Below are 17,374 nucleotides of genomic sequence, written 5' to 3' on the forward strand. Positions count from 1 at the left end.
CAGCTAAACTTTGAAGAAGAAAAGTCATTGCTTTTTGTTCACAGATTCCTTTTCTTATATGGACAGGCAAAAAAGTGGTGTGGGTTAGGAACACAGACTCTTTTATTTTTTTTTAATTGAAGTATAGTTGGTTTACAATGTTGTGTTAGTTTCTGGTGTACAGCAAAGTGATTCAGTTATGCATATATGTATATATATATGTGTGTGTGTGTGTGTGTGTATTCTTTTTCATATTCTTTTCCATTATGGCTTATTATAGGATATTGAATATGGCTGCCTGTGCTATACAGTAGGCCCTTGTTAGTTATCCATTCTATATATAATAGTTTGCATTTGCTAATCCCAAACTCCCAATCCATCCCTCCCCTCCTCCCTCCCCCTTGGCAACAAGTCTGTTCTCTATGTCTGTGAGTCTGTTTCTGTTTCGTAGATAAGTTCATTTGTGTCATATTTTAGATTCCACATATAAGTGATACTATATGATTTTTTTTTCTGATTTACTTAGTGTGATAATCTCTAGGTCCATCCATGTTGCTGCAGCTGGCATTATTTCATTCTTTTTAGAGCTGAGTAATATTCCATTGTATATATGTACCACGTCTTTACCATTCATCCGTCAATGGACATTTAGGTTGTTTCCATGTCTTGGCTATTGTAAATAGTGCTGCCATGAACATTGGGGTGCATGTATCTTTTCGAATTATAGTTTTGTGTGGATATATGCCCAGGAGTGGGATTGCTGGATCATATGGCAACTCTATTTTTAGTTTTTTAAGGAACCTCCATACTGTTCTCCATAGTGGCTGCACCAGTTTACATTCCCACCAACAGTGTAGGAGGAGGAACACAGACTCTTAACACAGGCAGAGTTGCCTGGGGCAGCCTCCCTGCCAAGTTTCCTCTTCTGTAATGTAACAGTGTTTACCTCCACATTACTATGAGGATTAAATGAGTTGATATGTGTAGCACACTTAGAACAGCGTCTGGCATGTGGTGTTATATAAGCAAATGTTAGCCAACCTAACATTAAATCATATTCTCTCTTTTAAAGAAAAGGAAGTGCTTTATACTAGGGTGACTCCAGTAATCTTCCATTTTTCCTTCTTTTACTGTAGACCTCCTTAACTTGTGCCTTCCTACCTTCAACGTAATCTCTTTGTTCTTATTAACATTTTGTTTGTGAAAAATTAGAAATTGTTGTGTGCTTAATATAAATTTTAGTAAGTAAAGTATGAAGAGGAATATAACTCACCCTGTTACCTCACTACCCAGAGCTATGCAGTATTAACATCGTGGTTTGTTTTCTTAAGCCATTTTCTTTGTGATGATGTGTGCCTATGGCTTGTAAATATTTTTCAACAAAACTGGGATCATCGAGAATGTGTCATTATGTATTCTGCTCTTCTCACCTCATGTGGTATCATGAACAAATACCCATTTAATTAGTCTATGAAAATGTGGTTTCTAATTCGCATATGACAGCCCCTCACATACATGTATAATAATTAACCATTCCCCACCCCAACTGTTGGACATTTAGTTTGTTGCCAGGTTTTCAGGCATATATGATTCCTTTCACAGGATTCCTTCTTAGAAGAGAAACCTCATCATCAAAGGGTATAACTATATTAACTGTCTTGTTACATTAGGTTATATTGTCTACAAAAGAACCATGTTGTCTACTACCAACTCATACTCACTAATAATGAGAGTGTTACTATCACTTTAGTTATTATAGCTCTGTTATCACCTGAGCAAACACTGGGTATTATTTACCTGAAATCTTTATTAATTTGTTAGGCAATTGACTCCATTTCTTCTTTCATAAGGTAAATCCTCTCCCTGATTATCCTTTTAACCACATTTCTCCCTGCTTTTTTTAACTTATATTTTCACCATTTCTGCCTCATTCTCCCATTAGCTTTTTAACATTTTCAGGTCATTATTATTTTTTTAACTTTCTCTCTCAACCCTACACCCTCTTCTAATACTCTGTTTCTCACCTCTTTATAGCCAGACTTCTCCGGGTGTTTTATACTTGCTTTTCTCTTTTCCTCACCTTTTATTCCTCAACCCGTTCCTGTTGAGCTCTTACTTGAAATACGAATCTTAAACAGTTCTTGTTCAAGTCACTCATGACTTTATTGGAGCGAGCCTCAGGGGACACTTTTTAATTCCTTATCTCATTTGACTTCTCCACAGCAAGTGACACTGTTAACTGCTGCTCGTTCTGAAAACACTCCTAGGTTCCTGTAATACTCCTGAGTTTCTTCTCTTTCTGGCTAGTCTGTCTCTGTCTATTGCAGACCTGTCCTTCTCTACCTATCTAATACATTTCAGTTTTTCAACATTTGATCTCATCCTGTCTTCTCTTTTGACTCTGTATTTTCTTCCATCTACAACTGAAGCTTCAATTATCACACATTTATGGCAGCTTACAAGTACATATCCCCAGCTCAGGCTTCAGCTCTGAATTAAAATTTATATACACATGACATTTCTCTTGGATGTCTCAAAGATGCCTTAAATTTCATAAAACCCAAGTGATTTTTTTCCTTTCCAGTATTCTTCCATTGTTCCCTAGCTGGATGAGCTGCCATGCATCCAGTTATACAAGTATAGTTTAAGTATTATCCTTGACAGCCTCTTCTCCTTCACCTAATACTTGTTTTTTATCCTAAATATCTCTTAAATGTCTCTACTTCTCTATCTGCAATGCCATTACTGTAGTCCATGTCCTGTCATCTCTCACCTGAACTATCACCATAGCCTCTTGTCTTAATACGAGATCTTGGCTTCCCTCTTAGCTCTGTCTCCCCTCCACACCTCCAGTGTTTGAACCACACTGCAGTCATGGAGATCATGGTTTATCATGTACTTGCTGAAACCTCTGTACTGAATTCAGTTTTGCTTACTTCACAACACACTTGTCCCTACCTGCTTTTCCAACCTCAGCTCACAGTACATCCTTTTTGCACTCAAACCACACTGATCTACTCTGTCAGCCAGCATCAAATATGTATTAGCGTCTACTGTGCCCTGTGCACTCTGATAGGTGTTGGGGTTCAGCAGAGAAAAAACACTTCCATAGGGAACATATTTCTGTTGTCCCTTGAGTGTGGCTTGCCCTCTCCCATCACAGGACTTCTGTGCGTGTTGTTTCTTTACTTAATGCTCTTCCTCCTATCTTTGCCTAGTTGACTCCTATTCCTTCAGATCTCAAATAGGTCCATATCTCCTCAGGGAAGCATTTCTTAACTAGGTTAGTTTTTTCTATATACTGCCATAGCACCATATTCTTTTCCTCTTACCATTTATCACAAATATACTCTACATGTGTCTCTGTGAGTCTCTGTCTCACCCTAGGCTTTGTGTTCCTTGAGGGAAGGTGACATGTCTCTTTCTGCCTACATTTATATCTGCGCCTTTTGCACATATGTAGGAACCAAAGAAACATAGATAGATGGATAGATACTGGATTATGAGAAAAGTAAAAATTATTTGTTTTGGTCATCTGTGATTCAGTAAATGGTTCTTTTATGTCCATTATCAAGATTTTAGAGGTTTTTAATTAGTATATTATAAGCTTATGTTAAATTCTCACTATTGACCATATTTGTGGCAAATGAGATGTGTCTGAAGACATTTTAAAAAATTATTTTATTCATGGAGCCTGCCATATTTTTTATGTTATCATGTATCTCCCCCATTGTTTTATATCTGTTAATTTTATACATAAGAATTTTTCCATCCCAAAACTAAGGAACATTTTTTCATTTTATTCTGACTCCATCTACTTCATTATTTAAATATAATATACCTTAATCAATCTGGAATTTATTTCAGTAAATGTCATTTATTTTACCAGTTAATGGATTTTGGTGGATTAATGACGGCCACAAAATCTTTGTCACTCCCTCCATTGAAGTGTAGATGTTGTTTTCCCTCCCCTTGACTCCGAGCTGGCACTAGATTCTTTGATCAATAAAATGTAGCAGAAGTGACACTGTGCCAGTTCCAGGTCTAGCCTGTAACAGGACTTGCAGCTTCTGCTTCTTTCTCCTGGAATTCAGCAGCCACTAGTTTTAGTACCCTGATACCACTATGCTTATGAGAAGCCCAACTTGGCCACGTGGAACATGTATACACACACACAAATACACACATGCATCATGCATTTTTTTTAAGATTTCCACATTTTTTTGAATTGAAGTGTAGTTGATTTACAATGTCATGTTAGTTTCAGGTGTACAGCAAAGTGATTCCATATATATATGGAATATATATATATATATATATTCTTTTTCAGATTCTTTTCCCTTAATGGTTATTACAAAATACTGAGTACAGTTCCCTGTGCTATACAGTAGGTCCTTGTTGGTTATCTATTTTATATATAGAAGTGTGTATATATTAATCTCAAACTCCTAATTTATCCGTCCCCCCTTCCCCTTTGGTAACCATAGTTTGTTTTCTATGTCAGTAGGTCTATTTCTATTTTGTATTTAAGTTCATTTGTATCATTTCTTTTTTTTTAGATTCCACATATGGGTGACATCATGATATTTGTCCTTTTCTTTCTGACTCATTTCATTTAGTATGATAATCTCTAGTCCATCCATGTTGCTGCAAATGGTATTATTTCATTCTTTTTTATAGCTGAGTAATATTCCATTGTATATATGTACCACATCTTTTTTATCCATTCCTCTGTTGATGGACACTTAGGTTGCTTCCACGTCTTGGCTATTGTAAATAGTGCTGCAGTGAACATTGAGGTGCATGCATCTTTTTGAATTATGGTTTTGTGTGGATATATGCCCAGGAGTGGGATTGCAGGATCATATGGTAGTTCTATTTTTAGTTTTTTAAGGAAACCTCCATACTGTTCTCCATAGTGGCTGTACCAATTTACATTCCCACCAACAATGTAGGATGGTTCCTTTTTCTCCACACCCTCTCCAGCATTTATTATTTATAGAATTTTTCATGATGGCCATTCTGACCAGTGTTAAGGTGATACCTCATTGTAGTTTTGATTTGTATTTCTCTAATAATTAGGGATGTTGAGCATCTTTTCATGTGCCTTTTGGGCATCTGTATGTCTTCTTTGGAGAAATGTCTATTTAGATCTTCTGCCCATTTTTTGATTGGCTTGTTTGTTTTTTTGATATTGAGATATATGAGCTATCTGTATATTTTGAAAATTAATCCCTTATCCGTTGCATCATTTGCAAATATTTTTCCCATTCTGTAGGTTGTCTTTTTGTTTTGTTTATGGTTTCCTTTGCTGTGTAAAAGCTTTTAAGTTTAATTAGGTCCCATTTATTTATTTTTGTTTTTATTTTCATTACTCTAGGAGATGGATCCAAAAAGATATTGCTGCATTTTATGTCAGAGTGTTCTGCCTATGTTTTTATACGAGTTTTATAGTATCTGGTTTTACATTTAGGTTTTTAATTCATTTTGAGTTTATTTTTGTATATGGGGTTAGAGAATGTTCTAATTTCATTCTTTTACATGTAGCCTGTCCACTTTTCCTGGCACCACTTATTGAAGAGACTGTCTTTTATCCACTGTATATTCTTGCCTCCTTTATGGTAGATTAATTGACCGTAGGTGCATGGGTTTATTTCTGGGCTTTCTATCCTGTTTCACTGATCTGTATTTGTTTTTGTGCCAGTACCATACTGTTGTGATCACTGTAGCTTTGTAGTATAGTCTGAAGTCAGGGAGCCTGGTTCCTCCAGCTCCATTTTCTTTCTCAAGATTGCTTCAGCTATTCTCAAGATTGTCTTTTATGTTTCCATAGGAATTAAAAAATTTTTCATTCTACTGTGAAAAATGCCATTTTCACAGTATGTATATAGTAGTGTGTATATATTAATCTCAAACTCCTAATTTATCCCTTCCCCCTTCTCCTTTGGTAACCATAAGTTTGTTTGTGTAATGCCAATTACACAAAATGTAATTTGATAGAGATTGCATTGAATCTGTAGATTGCCTTAGGTAGTATAGTCATTTTGGCAATATTGATTCTTCCAATCCAAGTACATGGTATATCCTTCCATCTGTTTGTGTCATCTTTGAATTCTTTCATCAGCATCTTATAGTTTTCAGAGTACAGGTTTTTTTGCCTCCTTAGGTAGGTTTACTCTTAGGTATTTTATTCTTTTTGATATGATGGTAAACGGTATTGTTTCCTTAATTTCTCTTTCTGATCTTTTGTTGTTAGTGTATAGAAATGCAACAGATTTCTGTGTATTAATTTTGTATCCTGCAACGCTACTGAATTCATTGATGAGCTCTAGTAGTTTTCTGGTAGCGTCTTTAGGATTTTCTACACACATGTGTGTATATATATATATATATATATATATATATATTTTTTTTTTTTTTTTTTTTTTTTTTTTTTTTTTTTTGCGATACGCAGGCCTCTCACTGTTGTGGCCTCTCCCGTTGCAGAGCACAGGCTCCAGATGCGCAGGCTCAGCAGCCATGGCTCATGGGCCCAGCTGCTCCGCGGCATGGGGGATCTTCCCGGACCGGGGCACGAACCCATGTCCCCTGCATCGGCAGGTGGACTCTCAACCACTGCGCCACCAGGGAAGCCCCACACATGTATATTTTTAAGGCTCACCAAATGTTTCAGATCTAGAATAAGAATCAATGGTCCAAGTTTACTAGAGACAGTATAAGGTAAATTTGGATAGAGAATATAAAGCCAGATTTTGGAGAGTTTAACTAACTAGGTGATTTGAGAAGTTGAGGAAAATTGTTAGGCCAAAGAAAGGCAGAGGTGGTTTGGCATGGGCTGGTCTCCAGGAGAGAAGTAGGCAGAGACCCAGAATTAGGATTATAGGCTAAGGTTTAAAGTGTTTATTTTTGTTTTAGGTTAGAGACAGGAACAAGGTCTTATAGATAAAGCACAGTTTATGAGTTTGGAATTAGTGGTCAGGAATAAGCCAGTGATTTGAAATCTATTAGAGCAAAAAGAGAACAAATCATTGGTTAATACTATGTGTAAAGATAAACAGTGGTATTAACACTAAAATCAACAGATTCTTAGTCCTATTACCATAATTATTTAATATTTACCTGAAGGTTTTAACTAATGAAAGAAAAATAAATGAAACAAATGAGAAAATTAATAGAAAAGAGAAAAATCTATTTGTGTATGATAACTTTCTACTTAGAAAATCCAAGAGACTCAGTATCAAAATGATTATATCTGTTTAGAATTTCGTTAAGGTGGCCAGATATAAAATAAAAATATTAGCAGCTTTTCTACATATTAGAAGCAAGTGACTTGAAAATAACAAAATACATGAGTGTGATTTTAGAAATGGAAGTAAGGAAGTTGCATGAAAAATGAGTTGTACAAATATGAGGAGAACATAGATTTACTTAGGGAAATACAACTAGGAATTTTGCTATTTAATAAATACTACTAGAACAAAATTACTATTTTGGTCATCTATTATTTCTAACAAATTACCCTAAAACTTAGTGACTTAAAACAATTATTTTATTAATTCTCACAATTTCATGAGTTGACTTAGGAGTTCTTACATTCCCTATGATGTTCGCTGAGGATGCAGTGTTCTGGGAGCTTGACTGGGATGGAATGGCCAAGATGACTTGGCCATTACAACTATGATCACATAGATGAAAGTTGATGCTAGCTGTCACTGGGAACTTAGCTAGTCCTGTGGACCACAACACCTATACATGGCCTCTACTGAGGCAAGGACTTCTCACAGCATGGCAACAAGGTTCTGAGAGGGAACATCCTGAAAGGAATTGAAAGCTGTGGGTCTTTTAAAGGCTAGGCCCAGGGACTTCCCTGGTGGCGCAGTGGTTAAGAATACGCCTGCCAACGCAAGGGACACAGGTTCGATCCCTGATCCGGGAAGATCCCACATGCTGCGGAGCAACTAAGCCCTGTGCTTTAGAGCCTGTGAACCACAACTACTGAGCACATGCACAACAACTACTGAAGCCCACGTGCCTAGAGCCCATGCTCTGCAACAAGAGAAGCCACCACAATGAGAAGCCCGTGCACCACAATGAAGAGTAGCCCCCACTCACTGCAACTAGAGAAAGCACAGTGAATATACAGTATACTGGGTATATTTATATAGAAACTAAGTGAAAAAGGAATTTGAGAAGGAAACTGGAACTTTATCAAATAGAGAAATGAAGGCAGGTGAAAACAGAAGAACCCAACCTGAATCAGAATAGGTAAAGTTTTGAGTTCTAGGAAACACATAGAAGTGTCTGAGCACTGTTAGAATCAGGAGTGATTATTTTGAGCCCAAGATAAGACTGGTTTCCCTGCTATCATATATTACAGTTATTTCTGCCTCTGTTAAATGCAGGGAATAATTGCTCTGTATGGAAAATAGGGGCACTATGATTGCAAGTTTGCTTTTAGCTGTTAAGCTATGGGACCTATAAATTTAGACATGTTCCTGAAGAAATGATTAAATTGTATTTTTGAAGGGCTATTATGTGGAACACCTTGGGGTAAAAGAGACAGGATGCTAGAGAAAGGAAGATTAGGTATAACTTTCACAGACTAGTTATGAACCAGTGATGGCTTGAACTGTGATATGCCATGCCATCCCAGTTCATATGCTGATATTTTACCTAAGTTCTGTGTATTCTCCTTAGTATTCTTGAATAGCTCTCATATTTTATGATCTCCTGATCCTTTTAAAAATATTTTTATCCCATTTATTTCTTCTTTAATCCTTGTTTTCTAACCTTGCATCACATTTCCATTCTGTATTTAAAGACCCATAAAATATGCGTATACCCTTATATGGCTTAGTGTCCCTTTCCTAATTAAGCAGTTTCCCTTCTTCTAGTTCATGGAATTTTAAATTTATTTTTAGACAGAGAGATAGTTTCAGAAAATCAGGATTTAGTTCCAAAGCAGAGAATTTCTGGAGAAGAATCATCCCATGCAGTGATTATGACAAGACTGACTGAAAATGGACATCCTCCTTTAGATGCCTGGAAAAGTGATGATTGGTTATATAAGAACCAGGAACACTGGCACATAAATTTGCCACAAGAAGCTTTCGTTCATAATGCAGTCTACACTGAGGAGGGAGACTTTGAATATAGTGAAAATAAGGAAAGTTTTGATGTTAAGTCAGTTAACTCAACTTTTGACACACAACAGGGAGTTCCTATGAGAAGGGGTTCCCCAAAGTGTGATCAGCTTAAAACTAACATCGAATTTAATTTAGACTCAGTAGGTAAGCAACATTCAGAATATAACGGAAGTGGGAATGCCTTGAACTTGAATACAAATACTCAGCACCCAAAAAGTCATGCCACAGTGAATTCCTATGAATGTTATCAATGTGGGAAGGCCTTCAGCCGCAGTTCATCTCTTGTTCGACATCAAATCATTCACACAGGAGAGAAACCCTATAAATGCAATGAATGTGGAAGATTCTTCAACCGACGTACAAACCTTACTAAGCATCAAAAAATTCACACTGAAGCAAAGGCCTCCGAAGGCAATAAATATGTAAAACTCCTCAGTCAGCCTGAAGACAGTAATAAAAATCCAAGATTCTGTTCTGCAAATAATCCCTATGAATGTGTTAACTGTGGAAAATCCTTCACCCGGAGCTCCTCACTTATTCGACATCAAGTGATTCATACAGGAGAGAAACCATTCAAATGTAAGGAATGTGAGAAAACTTTCAACAGGAGTTCAAACCTAATTAAACACCAAAAACTTCATACTTGAGAGAAGTCCTATGACAGGAAGAATGTGGGATTATCTTCAGTCGGAACTCATTCAAAGTCCATGAATTTATTCTGGAAGGAATCCTGTGAATATAGTAAATGAAAGAAAATGTTTGTTGGAGATTATTCTTTAATTGATATGACTGAATTAATATGGAGATAAATCTGTTATTGGATAGAAATCTGAGGGAGCTTTTCCAGGCTTCAAATGAAGTCATAAGGGTTCAGAGTTAAACATATCCACATGATAGTGTTTGTCTGTAATTATTCCGATATCCATTACCATCATCTTTCCCTAGTTCATAAATGGAACCTATGGAATACTTATATTCACCTGATCTATTGATGAAGTAGATATTAGGGAGGAGCCAAGCAATACCCTTGGAGTTGACATCTAATAAAACTCAAACTTTCAGTCCTTATAAGAAGGTCACAAGAAACCAGGAACTCACAAGAATATATCCATAGAAAGACACTTCTAAGGACTGACTCTGAATTAATGGCGAAGACCACAGTGACAGCCAATTACTTCACACCTAGTAATATCCTTAGGTGTCCTCGTGTGGAGTGGGGACTGGAACTGGAAGAGGGTTTTCAACTGCAATGGTGGGTGGATGTGTTGTTAATCTACATGTATTCTCAATATCTGCATTTGGGATAGGCTTGGGATCTAGGCTTGAGAGACATCCATAGCCTTGGGCTGTCATTTATCCCAAACATTAAAAGGTGAACAGAGTGTCCTAATACTCTGTGTACCAGAACTGCCTCTTTTTTCTGTAAGCTACATCAGGATCCCAAAGGGTTCTTGAGACAAGATGTTTATCTTAATTTGCCCCCAAAGATTCATACTGGAGACATTGCCAATGAATGTTGATGGTGACTTTTGTCAGAGTTCATATGTTATCCAAAAGCAGAAAACATATTCTGGAGTGAACCCCTATGATGAGTTAATAAATGTGAAAAATTATTCTATGTTCATTTGTTCATTCTTTACATCACAAGCTGTTAAATTAAGACAAAACCCTACACAAGTATTGATAATTGACAGGGAAATTCATATAAACATAAGGCAACTTGTGGAGAATCCTAAGAGAAAAACACTCTGAACATAGGAAATTCTTGAGGTATATAGTTCAGTCACTCATCAAAGCAATGACATGTTTAATATAATGGATTATGACATTCTCCTTTTAGGCATTCTGAGTCTAATAGTTCACCTTTTTTATAAGCTATACTTTTCTTTTGGCTGGTTGAAAGATAAAAGTACTATTTTCATTTGTTATCTTTTTTCTCAACAGCTAGCTATTTGGGCCTAAGTAAAATACTTATTTTTACTCCTAAATCTCTACACTTTCCAAATATTAAAAGATCTATATACTATTTACTAAGCTAAACATACTTAGATTCGAAGAAAACCCCTTTAGAGTACACTTACCATTTAATTTTTGCAGAAGAGTTACAGCCAGTTAACATCTTCCAGCCTTTTTCCATAAACCTATTAATAAACATTTGAATTTCATCATGTGCATTCAAAGGCAGGTATCTAAGCTGAAACATGAAGAAAGTGAAAATTAGCTAGATTGTGTGTGGTGGAGTGTGGGAATGTTAGAAGAGATGAAAAAGGAGAAACAGTACAGAGCTACAGAGTGATGAGGGCATGGCATCAGGAAACACGTTCACTGACTGGAAAGTGGCACGGGAAAAGAGTGGAGCAGGAATACACAGAGGAGAAATTAGAGGGAGACTCAAAGGCCAGATCGTGAAAGGCCTTGTAAGCCACCTTAGAAGTTTGGACTTCATGCTAAAGCTAATGGCAAAAAGTGAAATTCCTGTCACCACAATTATTCAGTGCTCTGAAAGCGCCAGTTGGAATAATGAGAAAAGGAAAATAAATGGAAATTGGAAAGGAGAAAATCATTTGCTGATGATGTGGTAGACCATTAGGACAACCTAAAAAAATCAATTGAAAAACTTAAATTTAATAAGTTAATTCAGATATACTACATACACCCCACTTCCCTCAAAAAATACCTTGAATAAATGGAAACATGTTTCTGGATGAGAAGAAATTGTAGAGATGTTCAATCTCCCCACATTAAACCATTCTAATCAAATATTTCGTTAGGAAGATTATTTTACCAAGTGATTATAAAGTTTATTTTGTAGAAGTAACAAGTTAAAATAGCTATATACCTTTTTATTAAAGGGGGATGATAAGAGGAGTCTTACTACTAGTAACATAGTGCAGTACTAACCTAGGAATTGACATCTCTGGGACAGAATTGATTGTAACTAGACCAAGATGTTTGTAGGAATTTAGCATGTCATAAATTATCACTTCACATTGGTGTGGAAAAAAGAATAGTTAATATTACATTTATATCATATGCAGGTATATTAATTAGGTGAATATATAATATAGGCTGATATTTATTAAAATCAAAAATTAAAAGTTGAACATCAATGAAAACTGGTCTAAAAAATTAGCTGCCAGTTCATGATAAAAGTATAACCAATAAACATGGGGGAAAATACTATCTTCACCAATAATAAAAACATAACACTTGGGGCTAATAACATATGAAAGGAATATTAAAGCTCAGTTTTAGCAGGACTGTCAAAATGGCAACTCATAACCACTAACAGGAGTGTAAATAATTCCTACCTTTTTGGAGAGCTGACGGGTATGAAGAGCCTTTAAAAAGTCAGTACACAGAGGGAACAGATCAGGAGTTAAGGATTCAGGAACCTCAAGAATGCATGTGTTTCCCCAGAGGGCAGCACTGGATGCACAGTCTACAATAGGAAAGTGCAAGAAAGCTGCAGAAAGGACCAGGCATCCAGCCTACAAAGCAAGGGAGTAATTGCAGAGCTCAACCTGAGACAGCAAAAAAGAACAAGTATGACTCGAGAACCACCAGACTCAGCAACAGCAGCAGCAACAACAGTCACTGAGGAGCTAGGTCGGAGATGAGCTAGGGGTGGGGCTTCCCTGGTGGCGCAGTGGTTAAGAATCCGCCTGCCAATGCAGGGGACACGGGTTCAATCTCTGGTCCGGGAAGATCCCACATGCCGCGGAGCAACTAAGCCTGTGCACCACAACTACTGAGCCCATGCGCCACAACTACTGAAGCCCACGCGCTCTAGGGCCCATGTGCTGCAACTACTGAGCCTGCACTCCAGAGCCTGCGAGCCACCACTACTGAGCCTATGTGCTGCAACTACTGAGCCCACGTGCCACAACTACTGAAGCCCACGCACCTAGAGCCCGTGCTCCGCAACAAGAGAAACCACCGAAATGAGAAGCCCACGCACCGCGACAAAGAGTAGCCCCTGCTAGCCGCAATTAGAGAAAGCCCACGTACAATGAAGACCCAGCACAGCCAAAAATAAATTAAAATTAAATTAAATTTTAAAAAAGATGAGCTAGGGGCAAGGCAAGCATATCACCCAGGCTCTCTTACATATACTTAAATATATCAATAAGCACTTAAATACTTGTCCATCTGTTTCATATTTAGGAAGCTGTGGTCAAGTTGTTATTGGCACAGATTCCTCTGGATCAAACAAAACACTGTTAATTCCTACCCTCCTGTAACTTATTGCAGTAATTATGACCCTTTGTCTCTAACACATGCCCACCATCTGTCATCTGCCACTTTTGAGTTATATGATTACCGTTAAGATCAAGAAACCCATTTCCATTGCAGCAATTTTCACCATCATCTCTAGCCTACACAGAACAGACACAGCAAAGCTCTTCAAGAATGTCTTTGCTCCTCTTTCAAAACATCCCTTAACTCTGGAGAAGAGAGTAATAATAAATCCTTTCCAATATTACATCACCCTGCACCTCTGAACACTATTCTCTATGGTATTCGAGAAGTTATGTTATTAGAAATAGGTCAAGTTTGATTCCAGGTTTTAATTACCCAGTTTAACAGAATAGGTTGCTCTTTCAGATGTTTAAAGCAACATGTTAAACTCCAGGTTCCAGATGTTTGCACCCATGACGATGAATTCAACCCAAATGTAACTTACATTTGGTCCATGATAGACTCCCACACTTTCTCTCCCGGCTCTTGGTAATGTAATTACTGAGGTCTTGTAATTCGTACAGTACTAACGGGTATCTCCTCTAGGAGCAGGGAATGCTTGCATTTTTTTCTATCAGGGTTAAGTTGGGATCTAAGTCTCATTATGGGCCTGGAGCCACTGACAGTGGTGGGGAAGCGCAATGAAGAGATGTGGTATCAGTTTGTGAGGCAAATGCTCCAGATGTAATCAAGAGTAAACTTGAATGGAGTGGAGGTCTGACACCCTCAAATAAGCAGATAAGGGATATTGTTGTTATTGACAAGAGAGGTTCAGAGGAATGGGGTGGCTGTGTTCTTAGCCTCACTGGTGTCTACCCAAATGCCTATCCATTGCTCTTCATCAGTTCTCTTACCATATCTCTGACCAGGTTATGAATTTAATTAGTGCTGCAATTTTGCAACCATTTCAGTCAGAGTGTGATTTGGTCCTCAGCCGTATTTGCCTTGCAGCCGTTGATAACAAGCGCTAAAAACTATACTAAAAAACCCAAAACAACAACAACAAAAAAACAGACAGACAGAACCCTAGGACAAATGGTAAAAGCAAAGCTATACAGACAGAATCACACAAAGAAGCATACACATACACACAAAAAGTGAAAAAGGAAAAAATATATTAAAAAGAAGAGAGCAACCAAATCAATAAACATCTACCAATTATAATAAACTCTAAATACTAAACTAAGATAAACATAAAACCAGAAACCAATTAGATGCAGAAAGCAAACCCCAAGTCTACAGTTGCTCCTAAAGTCCACCGCCTCAATTTTGGGATGATTCGTTGTCTATTCAGGTATTCCACAGATGCAGGGTACATCAAGTTGATTGTGGAGCTTTTATCCGCTGCTCCTGAGGCTGCTGGGAGAAATTTCCCTTTCTCTTCTTTGTTCTCACAGCTCCCAGGGGCTCAGCTTTGGATTTGGCCCCGCCTCTGCGTATAGGTCGCCTGAGGGCATCTGTTCTTTGCTCAGACAGGACGGGGTTAAAGGAGCAGCTGCTTCGGGGACTCTGGCTCACTGAGGCCGGGGGAGGGGGGCGGGGAGGAGTGCGGATGCGGGGCGAGCCTGCGGCGGCGGAGGAGGCCAACGGGACGTTGCAGCAGCCTGAGGCGCACCGTGCGTTCTCCCGGGGAAGTTGTCCCCGGATCCCGGGACCCTGGCAGTGGCGGGCTGCACAGGCTCCCGGGAGCGGAGGTGTGGAGAGTGACCTGTGCTCGCACACAGGCTTCTTGGTGGCTGCAGCAGTAGCCTTAGCGTTTCATGCCAGTCTCTGGGGTCCGCGCTGATAGCCGCGGCTCTCGCCTGTCTCTGGAGCTCGTTTAGGAGGTGCTCTGAATTCCCTCTCCTCGCGCACCCCGAAACAATGGTCTCTTGCCTCTTAGGCAGGTACAGACTTTTCCCCGGACTCCCTTCCAGCTAGCTGTGGCGCACTAGCCCCCTTCAGGCTGTGTTCACGCCGCCAACCCCAGTCCTTTCCCTGGGATCCGACCTCTGAAGGTGGACCCTCAGCTCCCAGCCCCGCCTGCCCCGGCGGCTGAGCAGACAAGCCTCTCGGGCTGGTGAGTGCTGGTCGGCACCGATCCTCTGTGCGGGAATCTCTCCGCTTTGCTCTCCGCGCCACTGTTGCTGCGCTCTCCTCCGTGGCTCCGAAGCTTCCCCCTCCGTCTCCACCAGTGAAGGGGCTTCCTCCTGTGTGAAGACTTTCCTCCTTCACAGCTCCCTCCCTGAGGGGCAGGTGCCGTCCCTATTCTTTTGTCTGTTTTTTCTTTTTTCTTTTGCCCTATCCAGGTACGTGGGGAGTTTCTTGCCTTTTGGGAGGTCTGAGGTCTTCTGCCAGCGTTCAGTAGGTGTTCTGTAGGAGTTGTTCCACATGTAGATGTATTTCTGATGTATTTGTGGGGAGGAAGGTGATCCCCATGTCTTACTCCTCCGCCATCTATAAGGTCTCCTCCCAGCCGTTGAGAATGAGGAACTACTTAAAAACTGCCATAGGGACCTTTTGGTGATCCTCTTCTGTTTCTTAATTGTATGCTCACAGCTCTTGTTTACTCTTGTTCTCTATGTTTATTCTTGAAGGTGACAGAGAAGCTAGATGGCTCCAAATTTTTAAAATCATTATTTTCATCATAGCAACTGAATGTCATAGCCACTTGATCTCTCAACACCTTGCCCTCTACCTGCAGTTTTCTTCAATTCTGCCACTAGTGATAATTTGAGAAATCTCTATACCCTAAAATTAATTTTTTCCTCCAGCAAGGAGGTTATCTCTGTGCTGCTCCCAGTAACCCAATCCTGAACCCCATTTAGAGGATCTATTTTCTAGGACCACTTTGGTCCCAATAAGTATTTCAGTCTGGGTCCCAGCAGGAAACAGGTTCTAATTTTAAACTAATTTGATAATAGTTTAACAATCTGGGACTATTTAAAGAGGTGTGGGCAGAGTTTAGGGAAACCACAAGAAATAGGGAAGTATTCCAGTGGTAGTAACAAGGGTGTGTTTTATTCCTAGGCCTGAAGAGGAAGAGGAAGGAGCCATCTCCAGAAACTGGAAGGGAGAAAGTCATGTAAAGAAGGCACTTTGGTAAGAGCTGTGACTTCAGATCTAGAAGAGCAGCCAGTCAAAATTAACCCTCCAGTCTGTCAGGGCTTCCCATTGGCCAAACCTAGTCAAAGCCAGAGGGCTCGGGAGCCCATTGATATAGTCCATTTAGGCCAGCCTCCCAATGTTGGAGAAGGATAGGAGTGGATTTAGAAAGGCAAATGGAAGATGTCTGATACAGGATCCAAAATGACCTGATGAGGGACTTTTAGTGGACCTTAGTCTTCCTGAATATATCTATGATTCACATCCTTGGGAGTCCAGCTCTCCTTGGACTAGCTTCTGTACCCAATTAGGTTATCTGTAGCATAAGGAGAAGTGTTTTTGTTTGTTTGTTTTTGAGATACAACTGACATATAACATTAGTTTCAGGTATACAACATAATGATTCAATATTTGTATATATTGTGATCACAAGAAATCTAGTTAACATCCATCACCACACGTTACAAATTTTTTTTCTCGTGATGAGAACATTTAAAATTTACTCTCAACAACTTTGAAATATACAATACAGCATTATGAACTATAGTCTCCATACTATACATTGCGTCCCCAAGACTTACTTATGTTGTAACTGGAAGTTTGTGACTGTTAACCACATTCACCCATTTCACCCGCCCTCACTCTTGACAACCACCACCAGTCTGTTCTCTGTATCTATGAGTTTGGTTTTTTTTTGGGGGGCGGTTAAGATTCCACATATAAGTGAGATCATACAGTGTTTGTCTTTCTCTAACTTATTTCACTTAGCATAATACCCTCAAGATCCATCTGTGTTATTGCAGATGGCAAGATTTCCTTCTTTTTTATGGCTGAATAATATTCCATTGTGTATAAATATATATACTGCATCTTCTTTATCCATTTATGCATCAGTGGACACTTAGGTTGCTTCCATGTCTTGG

At 38.9% G+C, this 17,374-nt stretch overlaps 1 protein-coding gene across 8 annotated transcripts in view; it reads left to right on the forward strand.

Moving 5' to 3' along the window:
• Nucleotides 1-11,008, forward strand: part of ZNF215 (zinc finger protein 215) — a 151,792-nt gene extending 140,784 nt beyond the window's left edge. For 3 of the 8 annotated variants that reach the window (XM_033862454.2, XM_073807910.1, XM_033862455.2), the window contains one exon: nucleotides 8,901-11,008. In XM_033862454.2, coding sequence (XP_033718345.1) covers nucleotides 8,901-9,772 — 872 coding nt within the window. In that variant the 3' untranslated portion in view covers nucleotides 9,773-11,008. The remainder of the gene's footprint in view (nucleotides 1-8,900) is intronic. The other 5 variants (XM_019948143.3, XM_019948144.3, XM_004320219.4 and 2 more) reach the window with 2 other exon arrangements.
• Nucleotides 11,009-17,374: the final 6,366 nt, after the last annotated feature.

The sequence above is a fragment of the Tursiops truncatus genome, chromosome 8, assembly GCF_011762595.2.
Source record: "Tursiops truncatus isolate mTurTru1 chromosome 8, mTurTru1.mat.Y, whole genome shotgun sequence".
NCBI classification, from domain to species: domain Eukaryota; kingdom Metazoa; phylum Chordata; class Mammalia; order Artiodactyla; family Delphinidae; genus Tursiops; species Tursiops truncatus.